This window comes from Lonchura striata, chromosome 2 (genome assembly GCF_050655825.1).
Source record: "Lonchura striata isolate lonStrDom1 chromosome 2, ASM5065582v1, whole genome shotgun sequence".
NCBI lineage: Eukaryota > Metazoa > Chordata > Aves > Passeriformes > Estrildidae > Lonchura > Lonchura striata.
The window spans coordinates 24574613-24589615 of NC_140704.1; the positions used below are offsets into that span (position 1 = coordinate 24574613).

Consider the following 15003-nt stretch of genomic DNA (forward strand, 5'->3'; position numbering starts at 1 on the left):
AAAAAAAAAAAAAAAAAAGAAAGAAAGAAAAGGGGAAAAAAAAATGAGACGACGAGTCAGATTTTCCTTCCGAAAGCCTCAGTGTCCACGTCCTCAAAGCATGGAACCAATTTAGCGTCGCCGCCCCCCCGCCGCCGCCGCTGCCAAGGCTGCTGTGGAGGGCTGGAGACGCGGGGCACGTGATGGCCTGGGCGGCGCCGGGACCCTCCTGCGGTATAAGTACGGCGGACCGGGGCTGGGTTAATTTAGCGTCCCTGGCAGCAAGTTTCTGCTGAGGTTGGAGTTACTCCTCGAGACTGTATGCCTGCGTCCCACAGGCGATAGCTAACCAACCGACTCGGCACCACAAGGAGTCTGCATGTCTTGCAACTAGACATGCTCAGCTTTGTGGATACACGGATTTGGTTGCTGCTCGCAGTAACTTCATACCTAGCAACAGGCCAACGTAAGTGCTTTCCGCTTGTTTGTGGCAGGGGTGGTGGCAGGGGTGGCTGTCCGGCTCTGCGCTCCGTGCTTTGTCCCGACGCCCGCCCCACGCACGGCAGTCTGCGGGGAGCTGCTGCTTCCCAAACCATAGAGACCAGCTCCTAAACTGCCACCTCCATCCCAGATCAGACTCTAGATTGTTTCTTTCCCTCAGAAAAAAATATGGCAAATTATCAAGGAGATCCCCCTCTACGGGAAAAGAAAAAAAAAAAAAGAAAAAAAAAAAAGGAAAAAAAAAAAAATAAAAGGGACCACCTCCTCCCCAGACTCGTACCTAGAGGAGGACACAAAGCCTCACCTCCAGCGCAGATGCTGCGAGGAGACGCAGATGCGGGCTGGGAGGAGAGTGCTGGCGGCGAGCGGAGGACCGCAGCGTTTGTGAGGGCGCTTTCCGCCGCGGGCGGCGGGGCCGCGGCGCCGCGCGCCCTCCGCGGGCTCCGCGCGCGGGGCGCCCCCTGCGGGCCGCTCGGGGCCGCGCGGCGGGCGGAGCTGCCGGGGGCTCCGGGGGTGAGCGCCGTGAGGGGCCCGAGGAGGGCGGCGGGGAGGGAGCAGCGCCCCGCTCCAGTGCGAAAAGGCTCCCCGGGGGCGCAGTGCAGCTCTCCGCCTCTCCCTGGATGAGGATGTAGTGCCCCCTCTAAGCGAAGCGCGCACGCACACACACACACAGACACACATACATATCCCGCACGCTGAGATGGGAGGGAAACGCGCCCCGCCACTCGGCTGGGGGCGAAGCGGAGCCTTCCTCTAGGGCAGCGCCCTGTGAAGGGCCCCCCGAGCCCCCAGCCACCGTGGCCTTGAGCCAGGGTTTGGCGGTGTGCCAGGCGGAGGAGGGAGGCAACAGCCGTGCGCTGCCCGCTCCTGGCGCTGGGAGCTCCCCAGGGATGATGCTCCCCAGGGATGATGCTCCCCAGGGATGATGCTCCCCAGGAAGATGCCCCCGGGATAATGTCCCCCCCCACTCGGGATGACGCCCCCCGGGATGATGCCCCTCGGGAGGCCCTCGCTGGGGCGGGGGCAGCGGCGGGGCCGTTCTGGACGGGCATTCTGGGGACATTTCCCCCAGCCCCGGTGACGGAGGCAGCCGCGCCTTAGCAAAGGAAACGGAGCGGGTCGTGTGGGGGTCCCCGAAGCGATCACCCCGCGAGTTTCTCGGGAGTTTGGGTAGGCTCCGTTGTCACCGTCACCTGCGGGCAGTAGTGGCTTTAGTTTTGTGTTGGACTAGCACAGGCTGTCTGTGTGTACTGCCGCGGAATTCCAGTGCTTTCAGCATTTCAGCGCTGTTACCTTTTTCTGCGCTGCACAAATCATCCGAATTTAATGTGGTCAGGCAGTGCCAAAGTGACACGTTGTGGAAAAACATCCAACAACCTGTTAGTTAGCAGTGTGTGATGTGCACAAGTGTGATGTGCAACTCTTTTACTATGGTGAGTTTAAGTCAAAATAGATTTTTAATTCCTTGAAATTAAGAAACTCAGAAATTTTTTCTTCAACTAACGAAAAAAGTGCATACTCACACTTAGCAGTGCATAAACATACAGAGATAGTTATTTGCAATCTGGTGTTTGTTTAATACTTCAAACTGTTCCCTGTTACACAGTTTTACAGGAGAATGTAGAAATAGGTGTGTTTGGCTAGAACCTTTCCTGATAAAAAGTGGGATTAGACCATTTATATGAAAATTTCAGATTGCTCCTACAATTTAGTATCTTCACATGTGTCAGTCTGCCTGGGTTTATTAATCTCTTGCATGAACACATATGTGGAAATACATAGGTGTGGTGAGTTTTCAATGGAGGTACACTGAAACATGTTTAGAGCAGGTTTATAGTTGTTATCTGCCTTTTTACTGTATCAGCCATGTTACTTGTTTTGATTTAATTAGCAAGTCCATTTTGAATTTGAAATACATGGCATTTTCACTGTTGAGTCTTTCCAGTGTAAGATCTTAACAGGAAGAAATTATATTAGGAAAATGTTTATTGCAGTAAAGGAATTGACAAAATTGCTTTTCAAATTAAAAGCAGAAAATTTAATTTTGAATTGAAAGCAAGTTTAAAATTTAAAATTTGTAAAATATTTGTCTCCCTGCTCTAATTATCTTTTTTCTTCATTCCCTTCTCTTTACAGATGTGAGTCAGGTCAGTATAATTTTTTTATCTAATATGTAACACTCCAGTTAACAGGCTAGTCTTCTCTTCTTGTGGCAGGATTATTTTCTAGCATTCATTCCCAAGATGGTCATGGAAAAGTGGTGATTAAATCCTGAAGGCACTGCCTGGAAAGGTACCCACCCCAATTTCACAAGTGGGACGGCCTTTTTAAGAGACTGCCTTCATAGGTGTAGAGACCATGAGGAGAAAGTAACGGAGCAGTGCTGTTTGGACATTATACCTGGCAGTCTGGATGGGACATTACTCTACTTTAAAGCTGTTTTTTTACAGTCTAAATTTCATTGCACAGTAGGATTATGAAAGAGCTCAGGTGTGACTTTTTTTTTAGTTCTAATATTTTAGGCTGCAATAGCTATAGGATTGTCAGTCTTCAACACAACTTTTTAATACAGTTACATGCATCTTTGCTGTATATAACCACCTAGCCTTCAAAGTAATTTTAAATCACAGGGTATAGTTAAATATGTTGGGCTGAGAAAAATTATAGTTATGTGAGAAAATGAGTCTAAGTTATGCATTATTTTAATTTAAAATACTGGCAGAAATAGTAAGTTATTTTTTTTAATTCTCTTCCTTATTTTTTTCCAGGCACCTGCAGGGCGCAAGGTAAGCATTTTTATTTTTCTTGTGTGGAAAAAATTATGATATCAGGTAGTCTTCAGCAGATTAATATTTTGTTGAATATTGGATGAAAGGAAAATTGGCCACCCTGCTTATTTTCAGTGTTCTCTGAAAATAGCAGAAAATAGCAGTAGTGAAAAAAGGAGGAAATTATAAATGCAAAATTTTAACACCAGGGTAAATTCAAGTATTGAATCAAAGGTGCTTCACCTGTGAGCAGAACTAAGCCTGCCAAGACCTAAATGGCATCGAAGTATCATTCTTATTTAAACAGAGTTCCTTTGTAAAGAATTACGTGGATTGAATAGTACAGCAATATCCATACAGGTCTAAAAGGCTGAATTGATTCTATATTCTTTCTAAAAATCACTACTGTTAAACTAGAACTGGTTATTCAGTAGAAACAAACCTCAATTTTGCAAGTACTTCTGTGATCTGTGGAGTGACACTTCTAATTCACACAACAGTGGCAGTGGCTAATCTATTTCCAGTATATTATTGTGGACAAAAATACACTGTCTGCAGAAAATAGCTGTTGGACCTGAATGTGCAGCTCTCTTTTCCTTTTTAATGTACACTAATTTTTCTTAATGTATCTGTTTCTCTGTATTGTCCTGAAAAATTTCCACAGTAACTCATTGAGTGTTATTTTCTTCCGGCAGGGCCCTAGAGGAGACAAAGGGCCGCAGGGAGAAAGGGTAAGGAATTAGATTGACATTTACTTGTGATCTTTGAACAGTAGTTGTTGGAAGACCAGTAAGAAAAAACTAAGTTTAAGCATTCTGTGAGATCAAACGATTGTATCTGTAGAAGCTTGCATGTGCAATTTAATTAAAAAAATAAACCAAGTTACATATGTGCCAAATTCAGCCTAATTATGGTCATTGTGCCTGAGCAGATACAGTTGAGATCATAAGGCAGCCTAGCTCTTCAAGTAATGATTTGAAAAATGTTTTTCCAGCTGTTCACAGAGGAAATAACAAATAGAAATGCAGAGGGAAAAGTTGGCATGTAATCTTTGAATAATATGGTGTATAGGTAAGCTCTCTACATAAAACCTGAATAGAGTAAGCCAGTTTTGAAGATAATTCATTATCTGTGTTTCCAACGATGTTTTGGAAAAGCTCTTTTCTTGACAGCTGGGCATTTGTTATCTACCTTCTGCTAGTCAAAGAGCATGTTATACTGCTGAAGGCTCTACCGTATAAGTAACTATAAATAAAGACAGTTGGATAATTTAATTGTAATATTCATTCATATTGCTCATACCTGCTTTTCTGCTTTGCTTCTGCATCATTGCTGCTTTTTGTAAAGTGGTATTCTGAACTTACCCGGGTTGTGTGTAGTTACGTGTATTTTTTGTATCATCTGAAAGTGAAAATGCTATAGTACTGATGAGGGAGCTCTTTAAGATTTCTGAGATCATAGTGTGCTGACAAATGTAATGGAAACTATTAGGAAGACTATATCAGTGTGGTGAGCTGGATATTTGCTTTAGGCTGCCGCTAATTAAATTAATGAAATGAGATGCTTTCTTTGTTCTGAAGTCAACAAGCCTAATTCTTCTCCTGTAGAAATCCATTTATTATGGATTTCATTAAGTACTGAACTGGGTCCAAAAAATTCAACAAATTAAATACCTCACATTTATTGCCATGATGCCAAAACTTCACCAGCTTTATGTACTGAGGACAAAAGAATGTAAGGACGAATGTTACTGAACTGAACACGGGTAATTTCAACCTGTTGTAAAAGAAGTTCTGACAGTGGTAGCAGATGGATGGTATCAAAAATCTGTAGAAGAGCACTGCTAAATTTTAATTGCATTTGCAATTATAACAGTAAATTGTCTATACTGATTAAAAAACTGTCATTGGACTTACTCTGGATCCATGTTAACTCATATCAGTAGGACTGACCTTTTCTAATCCTCAGCTGGTCAAACTTTAGGCTCTCAATAGCAGCATTTGCAGGCTGTGCGGGTCTGCATGAGTCACTTGGGGTTCGTAGGTCCAAAGTTTGTTGCTTAAGATGAAGTTTCCCATAACGAGGGAACATAAAATCAGACTATCTTTCTTTTCTCAAGTTAAGCATTTATTGAAACTGTTTATTGAAATGTATAGCCCTGCTGTAGGGTGTGCAGTGGGTGCCTGGTTATTAGTGAAGTTACCACATCAGGTACTTCTTCAGCCACTTCTAATTTTTACTGTATAATTCTCTTTTTAACTCTAGGGTCCACCAGGTCCACCAGGCAGAGATGGTGAAGATGGTCTACCAGGTCCTCCAGGGCCCCCTGGTCCTCCAGGTCTTGGCGGAGTAAGGCATCCAAACTTTCTATTACCAGAATTCATGAGCTGTGCTTTGTAACCAAGATGAAATTTATATCTGCTGGAAAGAACTGTTGTTGAAGAGTAGAAGAAACATTCTCTTGCGAGTCATAAGAAATTGATGGCCCAGTTTCAATGAAACCCTCCTTGGGGTGTATATATTCCATGGAAAATTTGGATTCTGTATTCAACAGGGACTTAAGAAGAAGAGCAAATCAATCCTGATATTTAGCATTAAACTTACACAGCAATAATGTGTATGAGTTAGGCATCAACTAAATGAAACCAGTGCTGTTAAGTAGATGGGGGAAAGAAACCTTTGTGGCTGGATTCAAGAGACAGCAAATGTATTAGAATCAGCAAAGAAGATGACTCCTTAAGCTAAAAATCAATTAAAAATGCGATAGAATTTTAGAGTATTGTCCTTTAGAAATTTTTGTTTTTATCTGTATTCATGCTGCAGAACTATAAATGGGCTGTGCATACACACTTTGTGCACCGGTGTCCATCATGTGTTCTCTGAAGAATGCAGAATTTAACTCTTCGTTTAACACTAGCTACATAGGGATCATGAAGACATAGACACGTGTTGTATAAATAACTTTAGTAAGTCCTTTTGCATGGAAGAATACTCTTTTTTTACTTCAATACTTCATTTTGCTAGTTGCAAATATCAAACTGCTTTCATTGTTTTTTATTTTAATATGTTAATGAAACAATCAAGAAAAGGGCGTTTGATTGTGCTGTGGAGAAACTTTTTCTATTTTTGATAAAATACCAAAAATGCATTGCAGTGTTTCTAAGGCTGCACGCTCCTCAGATGTTATTGAAACTGAAGGGCCCACCTCATGCAATAGCTACTCAGGACTGGTACATTAATTTTACTTATGCATATTTTTTCACTGCTTTGCTTAACTTCCCTCATCGGAAATTAGGCAGAATAATTTAAGAGTTTCAAGAAAGTTTTTAATTTTAAATGAGCGCTGAATTTATATTCCTAATTTTCAGTTCACACTATTGAATGCCTCTCTTGTCACTTCTGCAGAGATATTTAGGTTTGAAAGGGCCTTCCCAGTAAAATCAAGTCTTTTTGGAAACAAGCCAATAGAAATGTATTTCTAATAGGGCTATATTTACTGGGTTATATGTATGCTGCTTTAACAAACCTCATAGCAAGTATAACAAATCAGATGATATTTAGATACAGAATGTTGATTATTAATAGTTTTTAAAGTAAGGTTTTTAGTATTTTGATTTAAACCTTTTTATTCTCTACAGAACTTTGCTGCTCAATATGATCCATCTAAAGCAGCAGATTTTGGCCCAGGACCTATGGTAGGTATATGACATAGCACTTGATAACTCACTTGAATAACGTGTTCAGGATTTTCCCTTAATTAAGCTGCATTAATGAAAAACATAGTGCTAAAATTTTGGGTTTGATCATATATTGGCTCAGACTGGAAACTGATCCTTTTAGATAGGATAATGATAAGTGTTTTATATAGTCTGAGGGTTTGAAATATAGGGTTAGATCTGTATATTTATCTTGAATATAGCACTGCTGGGTGTTGTGCTTTAACTCTGTTTATTGACCACACTTCTATGTGTCAATGAATCTCATTAACTGATGTTAGATAACACATGTACTTTGAGATAGTATTACTTTACCCATATTGAGACCAAATATTGTGTTTTAGGAATGAGATTAACTGTAAAGCTGCTCTCTAAAGCAGACACAGGCCTAAAAAGTAATTCATCATCCTAGCTCCAACTGGTGATGATTTTTCCTCCATGGCTGTACAACTCCTTTTGATACCCTTAGACTGCACTGGTTTTTAGGAAATTGGCCCCTGCGTTTGGTTCTCAACATCTGAATGTTAGTACTTGATACTGTAAGGCTGTTCTGAGAACTCTATATAGCTCACTGTATACTGTGTACAAATGAAATTTAAGGGGTCTATTGCTACTCCATATGAACTTCCTTATGTTAGCAAATATTTTCAGCCTACATATGTAGCAGAATATGGGTTAAATTTACCACATACACTGAGGTCACAGACAGTGCATCTGATGGGTGAGCAGCAAGATGAAGGATGACCAGAATTATTCTGGGTCAAGTGCTTGCTTCCACTTCCAAAAACACTCTAACATTAAATGGACTTTGGAAAATACTTTGGTATCCATTTAGTTATGAAATATAGAAAATAGGAGTACCTTTAATCAAGTTCTGCCCTCAGTGTCTGATGACTAATCAGAAAACATAGATGAGGATTTATCTGAGATCACCATTTCTATATTCCAATTTTTGAGTCAGTTAGGTTCATTTGACAGAAAAAGCAATAGAATCTACCTATTTTGAGGAAGTTTTAAGTTTCACATATTTATTTCATAAATAATATGTAAAATTCAGGAAAAGAAAAGTAGTTATAGAATATAATTTGATAAGAAATTCTCAAGAAATTTGAGAAGTGTTTATGCAGCACATATGATTCAGACTATCTAGAAATTATTTTTCCTAGAATTACTGCATATTTTCATATCCACAACATTGCTTTAACTTCCATGAGTAAATGCCTGTAATTAATATCAATTTATTCCTCTTAATAAAAAGTTTTCAATCTTATGGAAAAGCTACATAAACCACGGAAAAGTTGACATATTATTTTAATGTTGTAATGAGAAAATCTAAAACTTTCCATGAAAGCTTTAAAACAAATTCAAAACATAATTATTAAAACATAATTATTTCTGTTGAAACATCTCCGAAATAATTTGTTTGGACTATAGAAGTCCAAGTTAAAATTTCAGTTCACAATTGTTTTCTTGTTTAGTAAATCTTAAGGTAACTGTTAGGAGCTCATCAATCTATGGAAATTTCCTTTTTAGAAGTGATTTTTCTCACCCTGTGTTTTCAAAATGCATGTAAATCATAAATAATGTCAAGGAAAACATACTAGTGACTTATTTTGCAAGTGATATGAAGAGAATTTAATAAACACCAGAAAACAATGAAATATTTAAATAGAAGTAGAGAATTATTGGAAATAGATGTATATGCAATGTGTATAAGAGCCTTTTATGATGCATTATGACCCTCCTCTTTAAACGTTTCTGCACAGGAAGAGCAAAGGGAAGAATTCAAAAGAGAATGAACCAGATCACTTTCTAACAAGCCAGAATAGATTAAGAAGATGAATCATGACGTTCACAGCCATAGTGGTACATTTCTAATCATGCCACTGGATTCTGTGCTGGTTGTTGCCATTAGATGTTTGCATTTGGCCTGCCTGTGCAAATTCGTGCAAACCTCTTAACTTCCTCTAATTTCATTTGAGCATTGCACAATGGAAACTGTGATGCTAACCATGTTTTAGGAATGCTGGGAATTGGTGTTATAGATAAGTTTATATAAGTGATGTTCTTAAAAAGATCTTGTGATTTTTCTTCCCTAGGGTTTAATGGGACCCAGAGGCCCACCTGGAGCATCTGGACCCCCTGTGAGTACAGTCTTCTCTCTCCTACTGACATTGACATACCTGTAAATTTACAAATTATCTTGTTTGGAAACCAATAATATCTGCCTAATTTTCTAGGGTCCTCCTGGTTTCCAAGGTCTACCTGGTGAGCCTGGTGAACCTGGTCAAACAGTAAGTACAGATCACATACAGACACTGCTTGCATTAGGAATAGCACACCAAAGTAGGTTTGTAATGCTTAGGCCCATTTCTCCTATCCATATGCACTTCTCTGAATGTTTGGATACTTGATCTTGATACACGTTTGGATGCATGATCCTGTTACAGAAACAGAGCTGAACTCAGATTCAGGCTCTCTCCACTTGGAATCAGGAAGTGCAAAATCAATTAGGCTCCAACTATGCCCCAACTCAAGTCAGAAAACAGTGGGAAGGTGAATGTAAAGGCTGATGCTTCAAGTAATTCTCAATTTTTGACAGGGTCCCCAGGGTCCTCGTGGTCCCCCTGGTCCTCCAGGAAAGGCTGGTGAAGATGTAAGTGGTTATTAAGTGTTTTTCTTCTCTTTTGGGATGGTGATTCAATGCTAACAGACAGATTATTGTTAAGTTATGCATTCTATTGGCCACATTTTATTCATCATTAAATAAGTAAACCACTGAAATAATTATTTTGTGGTACAAGAGATGCAGTATGCTGGAAATGTACAGAAAATTGGATAACTTCCAAACCATTCAAAATATATTATTTAACTTCCTGAGTACAGGGAGAAGAAAATTTAAGTTAAGAATCTCCCTGTATTTATGGAAAAAGAGAAGCCTTACCAATGTACTTTCTTTCTTCTTAGTGGTTTGTGTTGCTGTTTTACAAGAGCTTTCCTTCTTAGTGCATCTTTATTGCATTTTTAGGGTCACCCTGGCAAACCTGGAAGACCTGGTGAGAGAGGTGTTGCTGGCCCTCAGGTGTGTAGTGATCCACTGGATACAATAAAACCAGTTCACTAATCAATGAAACTTAACAACCTTTCTGAATTTCACCACATTAGCAGTCTAGTAATATTACTTATATGGATTAATACAATTTCACCCTTACCTGCAGGATATCATATAGTTATGTTTTTATTTTGTTTCCCTACCCCATTCCCACTAAAGCTGGTAATGAGTAACAGAAGTGGCATAACAGTAACAGAAGTGTGAGGAGTTACACAGGAGCAGGTAACCAGGCACCTTGGCATGGAAAGTTAAAAACAGCTCTGCTGTCACGTGGTAATGCATGAAATTTTTGAGATTTAGAATGGGAAAAATCAGGTTGATTACTGTTAGTCTTGAAACAAGTCTGGTCCTGAGAGGTGAGGATCTGGATTCTATTCCTTCCTTGAGTGATAATGACCCAAGTCTACTTGTTAATTTTATTGAAAGACTTAGTCATCATTTTTCCATTTAACTGCACTGTGTAATATGAGAGACAGTCATTCATGCACTCTGTATTTTTAGGGTGCTCGTGGTTTCCCTGGAACTCCTGGTCTGCCTGGCTTTAAGGGAATTAGGGTGAGTACATATATACCTTTCCCTGAGTATTTAAGACAGCATCCCTGCAGCATACTGAAAACCTCTGGAAATCCTCTGAAAGTGAAGAGTGCATGAACCTCTTCAAAGTTTTTAATATTGCTTGATATAAAAGACTAATTATTTCTGGAAAATCAGAAGATTATATTAGGAAATAATTTTGTGTGAAAGGAAGGTTTTATGTTATAAGACTAAAAATTTGCATAAAGCCATTTGAGAGAAAATATGTATCACTATTTATTTTTCTACTCAATATAGGGACACAATGGTCTGGATGGTCAAAAAGGACAACCTGGTACTCCTGGCACCAAGGTAAAGAAAAAATATAAAAATGTAGGATGCATTTGTAGCTCTTCATTGCAAAAGACATGTGAAGTCTCATCCAATCAGTCTTCCTTGTTGCCATTAAACATTGCCCAGCTGCAGTAATCTAGAAGTCAGTGGATCCATATAGAACAAATACATGCACCTTGTCATGAGAAAACATTCCTGAGGCCTTAGACTTGAGCCTTCAATCAAGCTGTAAAGAAGTTAGTGCTTTCAGTGAATAAAGGCTGCAGAACTGGGCTCTTAATGATTGACTATTCAGCAGCACTTTAGACTGATTTTGCTATCTCTGCACTTCTCTGGATTGTATTCTACATTTGGGTGGGTGTTTTTAAAGCTTGCTAAAATGAAAACATCTCATTTTTCTACAAAACTCTATTGTGTGAGACACATGATCAGTGTAAGGCTTCACTGAGTTAAGGCTATTTGATCCTCACCGTCTTATTTCTTTTTATCATCTTCATATTAGAGCAAGCACATTTGAACAATAGCCTTAAAGAAAACCCTTAATAATATATTCTGAAATATAGTCTAGAAATATCTATGATAAACTCTTTGTCTTTTATTTTTTCCTTCTCCTATTCCACCTCAGTGCCTAATATTAGTGTTCTTGAAAAATTTGCTGTTGCATCATTTTCTTATAGGAAATCCTGACTGATTCACAGGAGATTTGTGTTCACAGACTTCTAATATAACAATGAAAAATTCAAATTCTAATTCTCCCTCTTGCTTGTTTCTAAGAGCATAGCACTACTTGGTTATAGGGTTTTTAGTTGTAACATAACTATATTCACTGCAACTTGTTAACCTTCAGAAGAAGTTTAGATGGCAAAGTCTGTCCAGTCATTGAATATTTAAAGTAGATAAAGCACACAAGTAAAGGATAGAACAATTAATAGTAAGAGTGCTAGAAAATACTAGCATAACAAATCAAGGCTGTTCATCATATAACTGTGCTGAAAGCAGCAATGAATGCAAAAACTTGCTCCCTTTGCAGCATTTAAGACTAGGGGCATTCAGGATACAAGTGCTCTAAGACAAAGCTTGTCACTGCAGACCAGCCTAGACTTGTTGAGAAGGCTGTTGAGAATACAGTACTGAAGGGAGAGTATTAATGGCTATTACTCAAATACTCAGTATTATTGGTCTTAAGTTAAAAATACCTGAGGCAGATCTTTATTTTAAGCCATTTGAGAGGATTTTGTCAACTTATACTAAGGCAAAAGAAAGCATCATTCTGCTTCTGCTCTAGCTAAAAAACAGCTGCTGATTGATCTGTGTTTGTAGTTCACTATCCAGATCCAATCTCTTAAATGTGTACTACAGAGTGAATGTCAGCATAAAGAAAGGGGGTAAAGAAAGCTGAGCAAATTACACAATTTTCTTTGGCCTCCCCTTCTAAAAGGATTCCATCTGGCTGTGTTCCAGTATATGCAGAGATGATTGCAGTCTCTGCACCCTCAGGACTTGATGTGCTATTATTGTATAATGTGATGCAGAAACATGGACAGTGCTGTCTTATAAAATGCTACAGAAGACGCAGACAGTGGGATCCAGTAGCTGAAAATCTCTCTGATAGTGTTAGACTACCTGTCCAAAGCATCCTTTAAATAACTCAAATCTCTAAACTTTCTTTTTCATAGGGAGAGCCTGGTGCCCCTGGTGAAAATGGTACCCCAGGACAACCTGTAAGTATTCACTGCTACTGTGAGAAAATATAATCTGATAGATTTAGTTCAGCCAGAATTTTCTTCAATATTTGTCAATATTGACACTCCAGATACCCAGATACTCTAATGTGACTTAACAGAGGAAAAAATGTCTAAATGTCTATGTTCAATGAAAATATATAAATGAGTTTAATTTTTCCTTTCAAGGGTGCTCGTGGTCTCCCTGGTGAGAGAGGAAGAGTAGGTGCCCCTGGACCAGCTGTAAGTGGCTTCCCATCTGTCTGTCATCATGTACCAGCCACTTTCTGTGGCTTCCCGTGATACTCAGTTCTCTTTTCAAACTGTTTATCATGTTCTTCTTCACAGGGTGCTCGTGGAAGTGATGGCAGTGCTGGCCCCACTGGACCTGCTGTAAGTTTCAGTCTTGCTTTTTGGCAGCTTGGTTCCATTAGGCTTTGTGCTTCTTTTCCTATTTTTAGAGGATTTATTGGGGTCTTAGGAAGTTGATTGTGTTGATGTTTTTAACATAGTTCTCTGTTGCTTATCAGAACATCACAAAGAGAATTAGTGAAACATAAACATAAACCCTTTGCAGACAGTATCATGAGAGCCTGAGGATTTATATTAAACACATCCATATCAAAGGAACCAAATATTCTCTTGTTTGCACTGGTGATTTCATGAGGTTTTCCAGTACATCTCACTGGGAAATAATCAGAGCACAGAATTCTCATTTCCAACAGTCTAACATAAGAATTCTTATCCAAAAGCTAAAGAGACTTTCTGCTTTTTAACAGATACATATCATGCATGTGTTACAGATGGCTATAATTATGTACATCCTATCAATTATATATGTACAGTACATAGCTTTGCACCTGCAGGCACTTACCTTTTTCATCCACTGCTGATACCTGTGTTGTGAACTAGTGTGAAAGGTCAGCAAGATCCAACTCTCCTGCTCTGACTGGTACAAACTATTCTAATAAAAGCTAAACCAATGCAGATTTGACTGTTTAAAAAGAGTTAGTGTTGCCATAATTTACCCCTGACTTCAGTAAACCTCATTTATCTCAGCCACAAAAATATGAGTACAAGGATATAGTATTGAAAGTGTAAAACAAATCTGGAATATACTAGAACAATAGTAATAACCGTTAATGGTTTTTTTCTCCCTACCTTCAAAAACTCAGTCTTATGATGAAGCTGTACTTGGTTCTGTTTTGCCAGAGTTGATTTTAATATCTCTTGTCACTTTGAACACCTCTTGTGCTTTAACTGAGTAGAATGAGATCATGGCTATAAATTTCTTTTACATTCTCCCATGTGGAATATTTTAAAAATATGTGATTGGGCAGTTAAATTACAGGCGAATAAAGTTCTTACAGCTAAGATCTGATGTAGTAAAACCAAAACATTTTAGCTGAAAACATTTTGAATTAAGGCAGTTGAGTTGCTATAGGAAAAATGTTCTGAAGCTGTCAATTGCATAGGTTGTTATTCACAATGGGCGCAGTGTTGCCTTATGTCCCAGGCTGAAGTTATTTGTCATATACTTAAGGTTATGATACCTTAAATATTCTGCAAAGCAGTTACTAACACTCATTTTTTAAAAATAAAACAGAAATAATGTTTTATCCTTCTTTCCACTTGAAATTTAAAATGTAAATAAGTCATTGCAATGAAGATTCTGGAAGTTTATGCTTTCAAACATATCCTAAAGGGAATTTGGTCAGGTTTTTTTTTCTTGCTTATGCAAAACTAGTGACAATTCCAGGTACCCCCTTTATAACAGAGTAGGTTATAAAATGTTTGAAGCCAATTCCTCTTTGTCATACCAACTGACATGTTCTATTACCTTGAATTTGTGAGGCAGTTTTATTATAAATATTTTTAATTGAAAGATACTAGCTTGAAAAAAATATACATCAATTCCCAATATGAGTTGGATTTTTTATTCAATAATTGAAGAAAAACTAGCACTTTTTATTTGTATGCATTTAAAAATTTAGGCTATTAATCAGTGTATCTTCTCTTGTAATGTCTCGTACATTGGAACTTTGTCCCAATGTAATTATAAATCTCACAGCAGTAGATAAACATAGCAGAAACAGTAATCTTGCCTTGCAGATGCCTGCCTCTGCTCATCCTCTGTTCTTTCTCAGGTGTTTGGCCTCAAGGCAAGGTTTTACCACTTCTTGTTTAATTTGCACTGCAAATGTTGTTTAAGCATTCACCTGCTCTTAACTGTTTGTAGTGAGACAAATCTGTCAGTTTGGACCTGCAAAAGGCAACTAGTGTGCTGAAGGGGTAATGTGTGGAATAAGTAAATGTGCATTTTTTAAATCCGGTTACTT

At 38.8% G+C, this 15003-nt stretch overlaps 1 protein-coding gene across 3 annotated transcripts in view; it reads left to right on the forward strand.

Moving 5' to 3' along the window:
- The first annotated feature begins 247 nt into the window (after positions 1 to 247).
- Positions 248 to 15003, forward strand: part of COL1A2 (collagen type I alpha 2 chain) — a 39134-nt gene continuing 24378 nt past the window's right edge. The window contains exons 1-15 of one of the 3 annotated variants that reach the window (XM_085566675.1): positions 248 to 445; positions 2617 to 2627; positions 3249 to 3266; positions 3944 to 3979; positions 5514 to 5597; positions 6887 to 6943; positions 9064 to 9108; positions 9205 to 9258; positions 9567 to 9620; positions 9993 to 10046; positions 10578 to 10631; positions 10908 to 10961; positions 12620 to 12664; positions 12854 to 12907; positions 13013 to 13057. In XM_085566675.1, the coding sequence (XP_085422801.1) occupies positions 376 to 445; positions 2617 to 2627; positions 3249 to 3266; positions 3944 to 3979; positions 5514 to 5597; positions 6887 to 6943; positions 9064 to 9108; positions 9205 to 9258; positions 9567 to 9620; positions 9993 to 10046; positions 10578 to 10631; positions 10908 to 10961; positions 12620 to 12664; positions 12854 to 12907; positions 13013 to 13057 (735 nt within the window). In that variant the 5' untranslated portion in view covers positions 248 to 375. Of the gene's footprint in view, positions 446 to 2616; positions 2628 to 2831; positions 2971 to 3248; positions 3267 to 3924; positions 3980 to 5513; positions 5598 to 6886; positions 6944 to 9063; positions 9109 to 9204; positions 9259 to 9566; positions 9621 to 9992; positions 10047 to 10577; positions 10632 to 10907; positions 10962 to 12619; positions 12665 to 12853; positions 12908 to 13012; positions 13058 to 15003 lie in introns of those variants that run through there. The other 2 variants (XM_085566672.1, XM_085566670.1) reach the window with 2 other exon arrangements.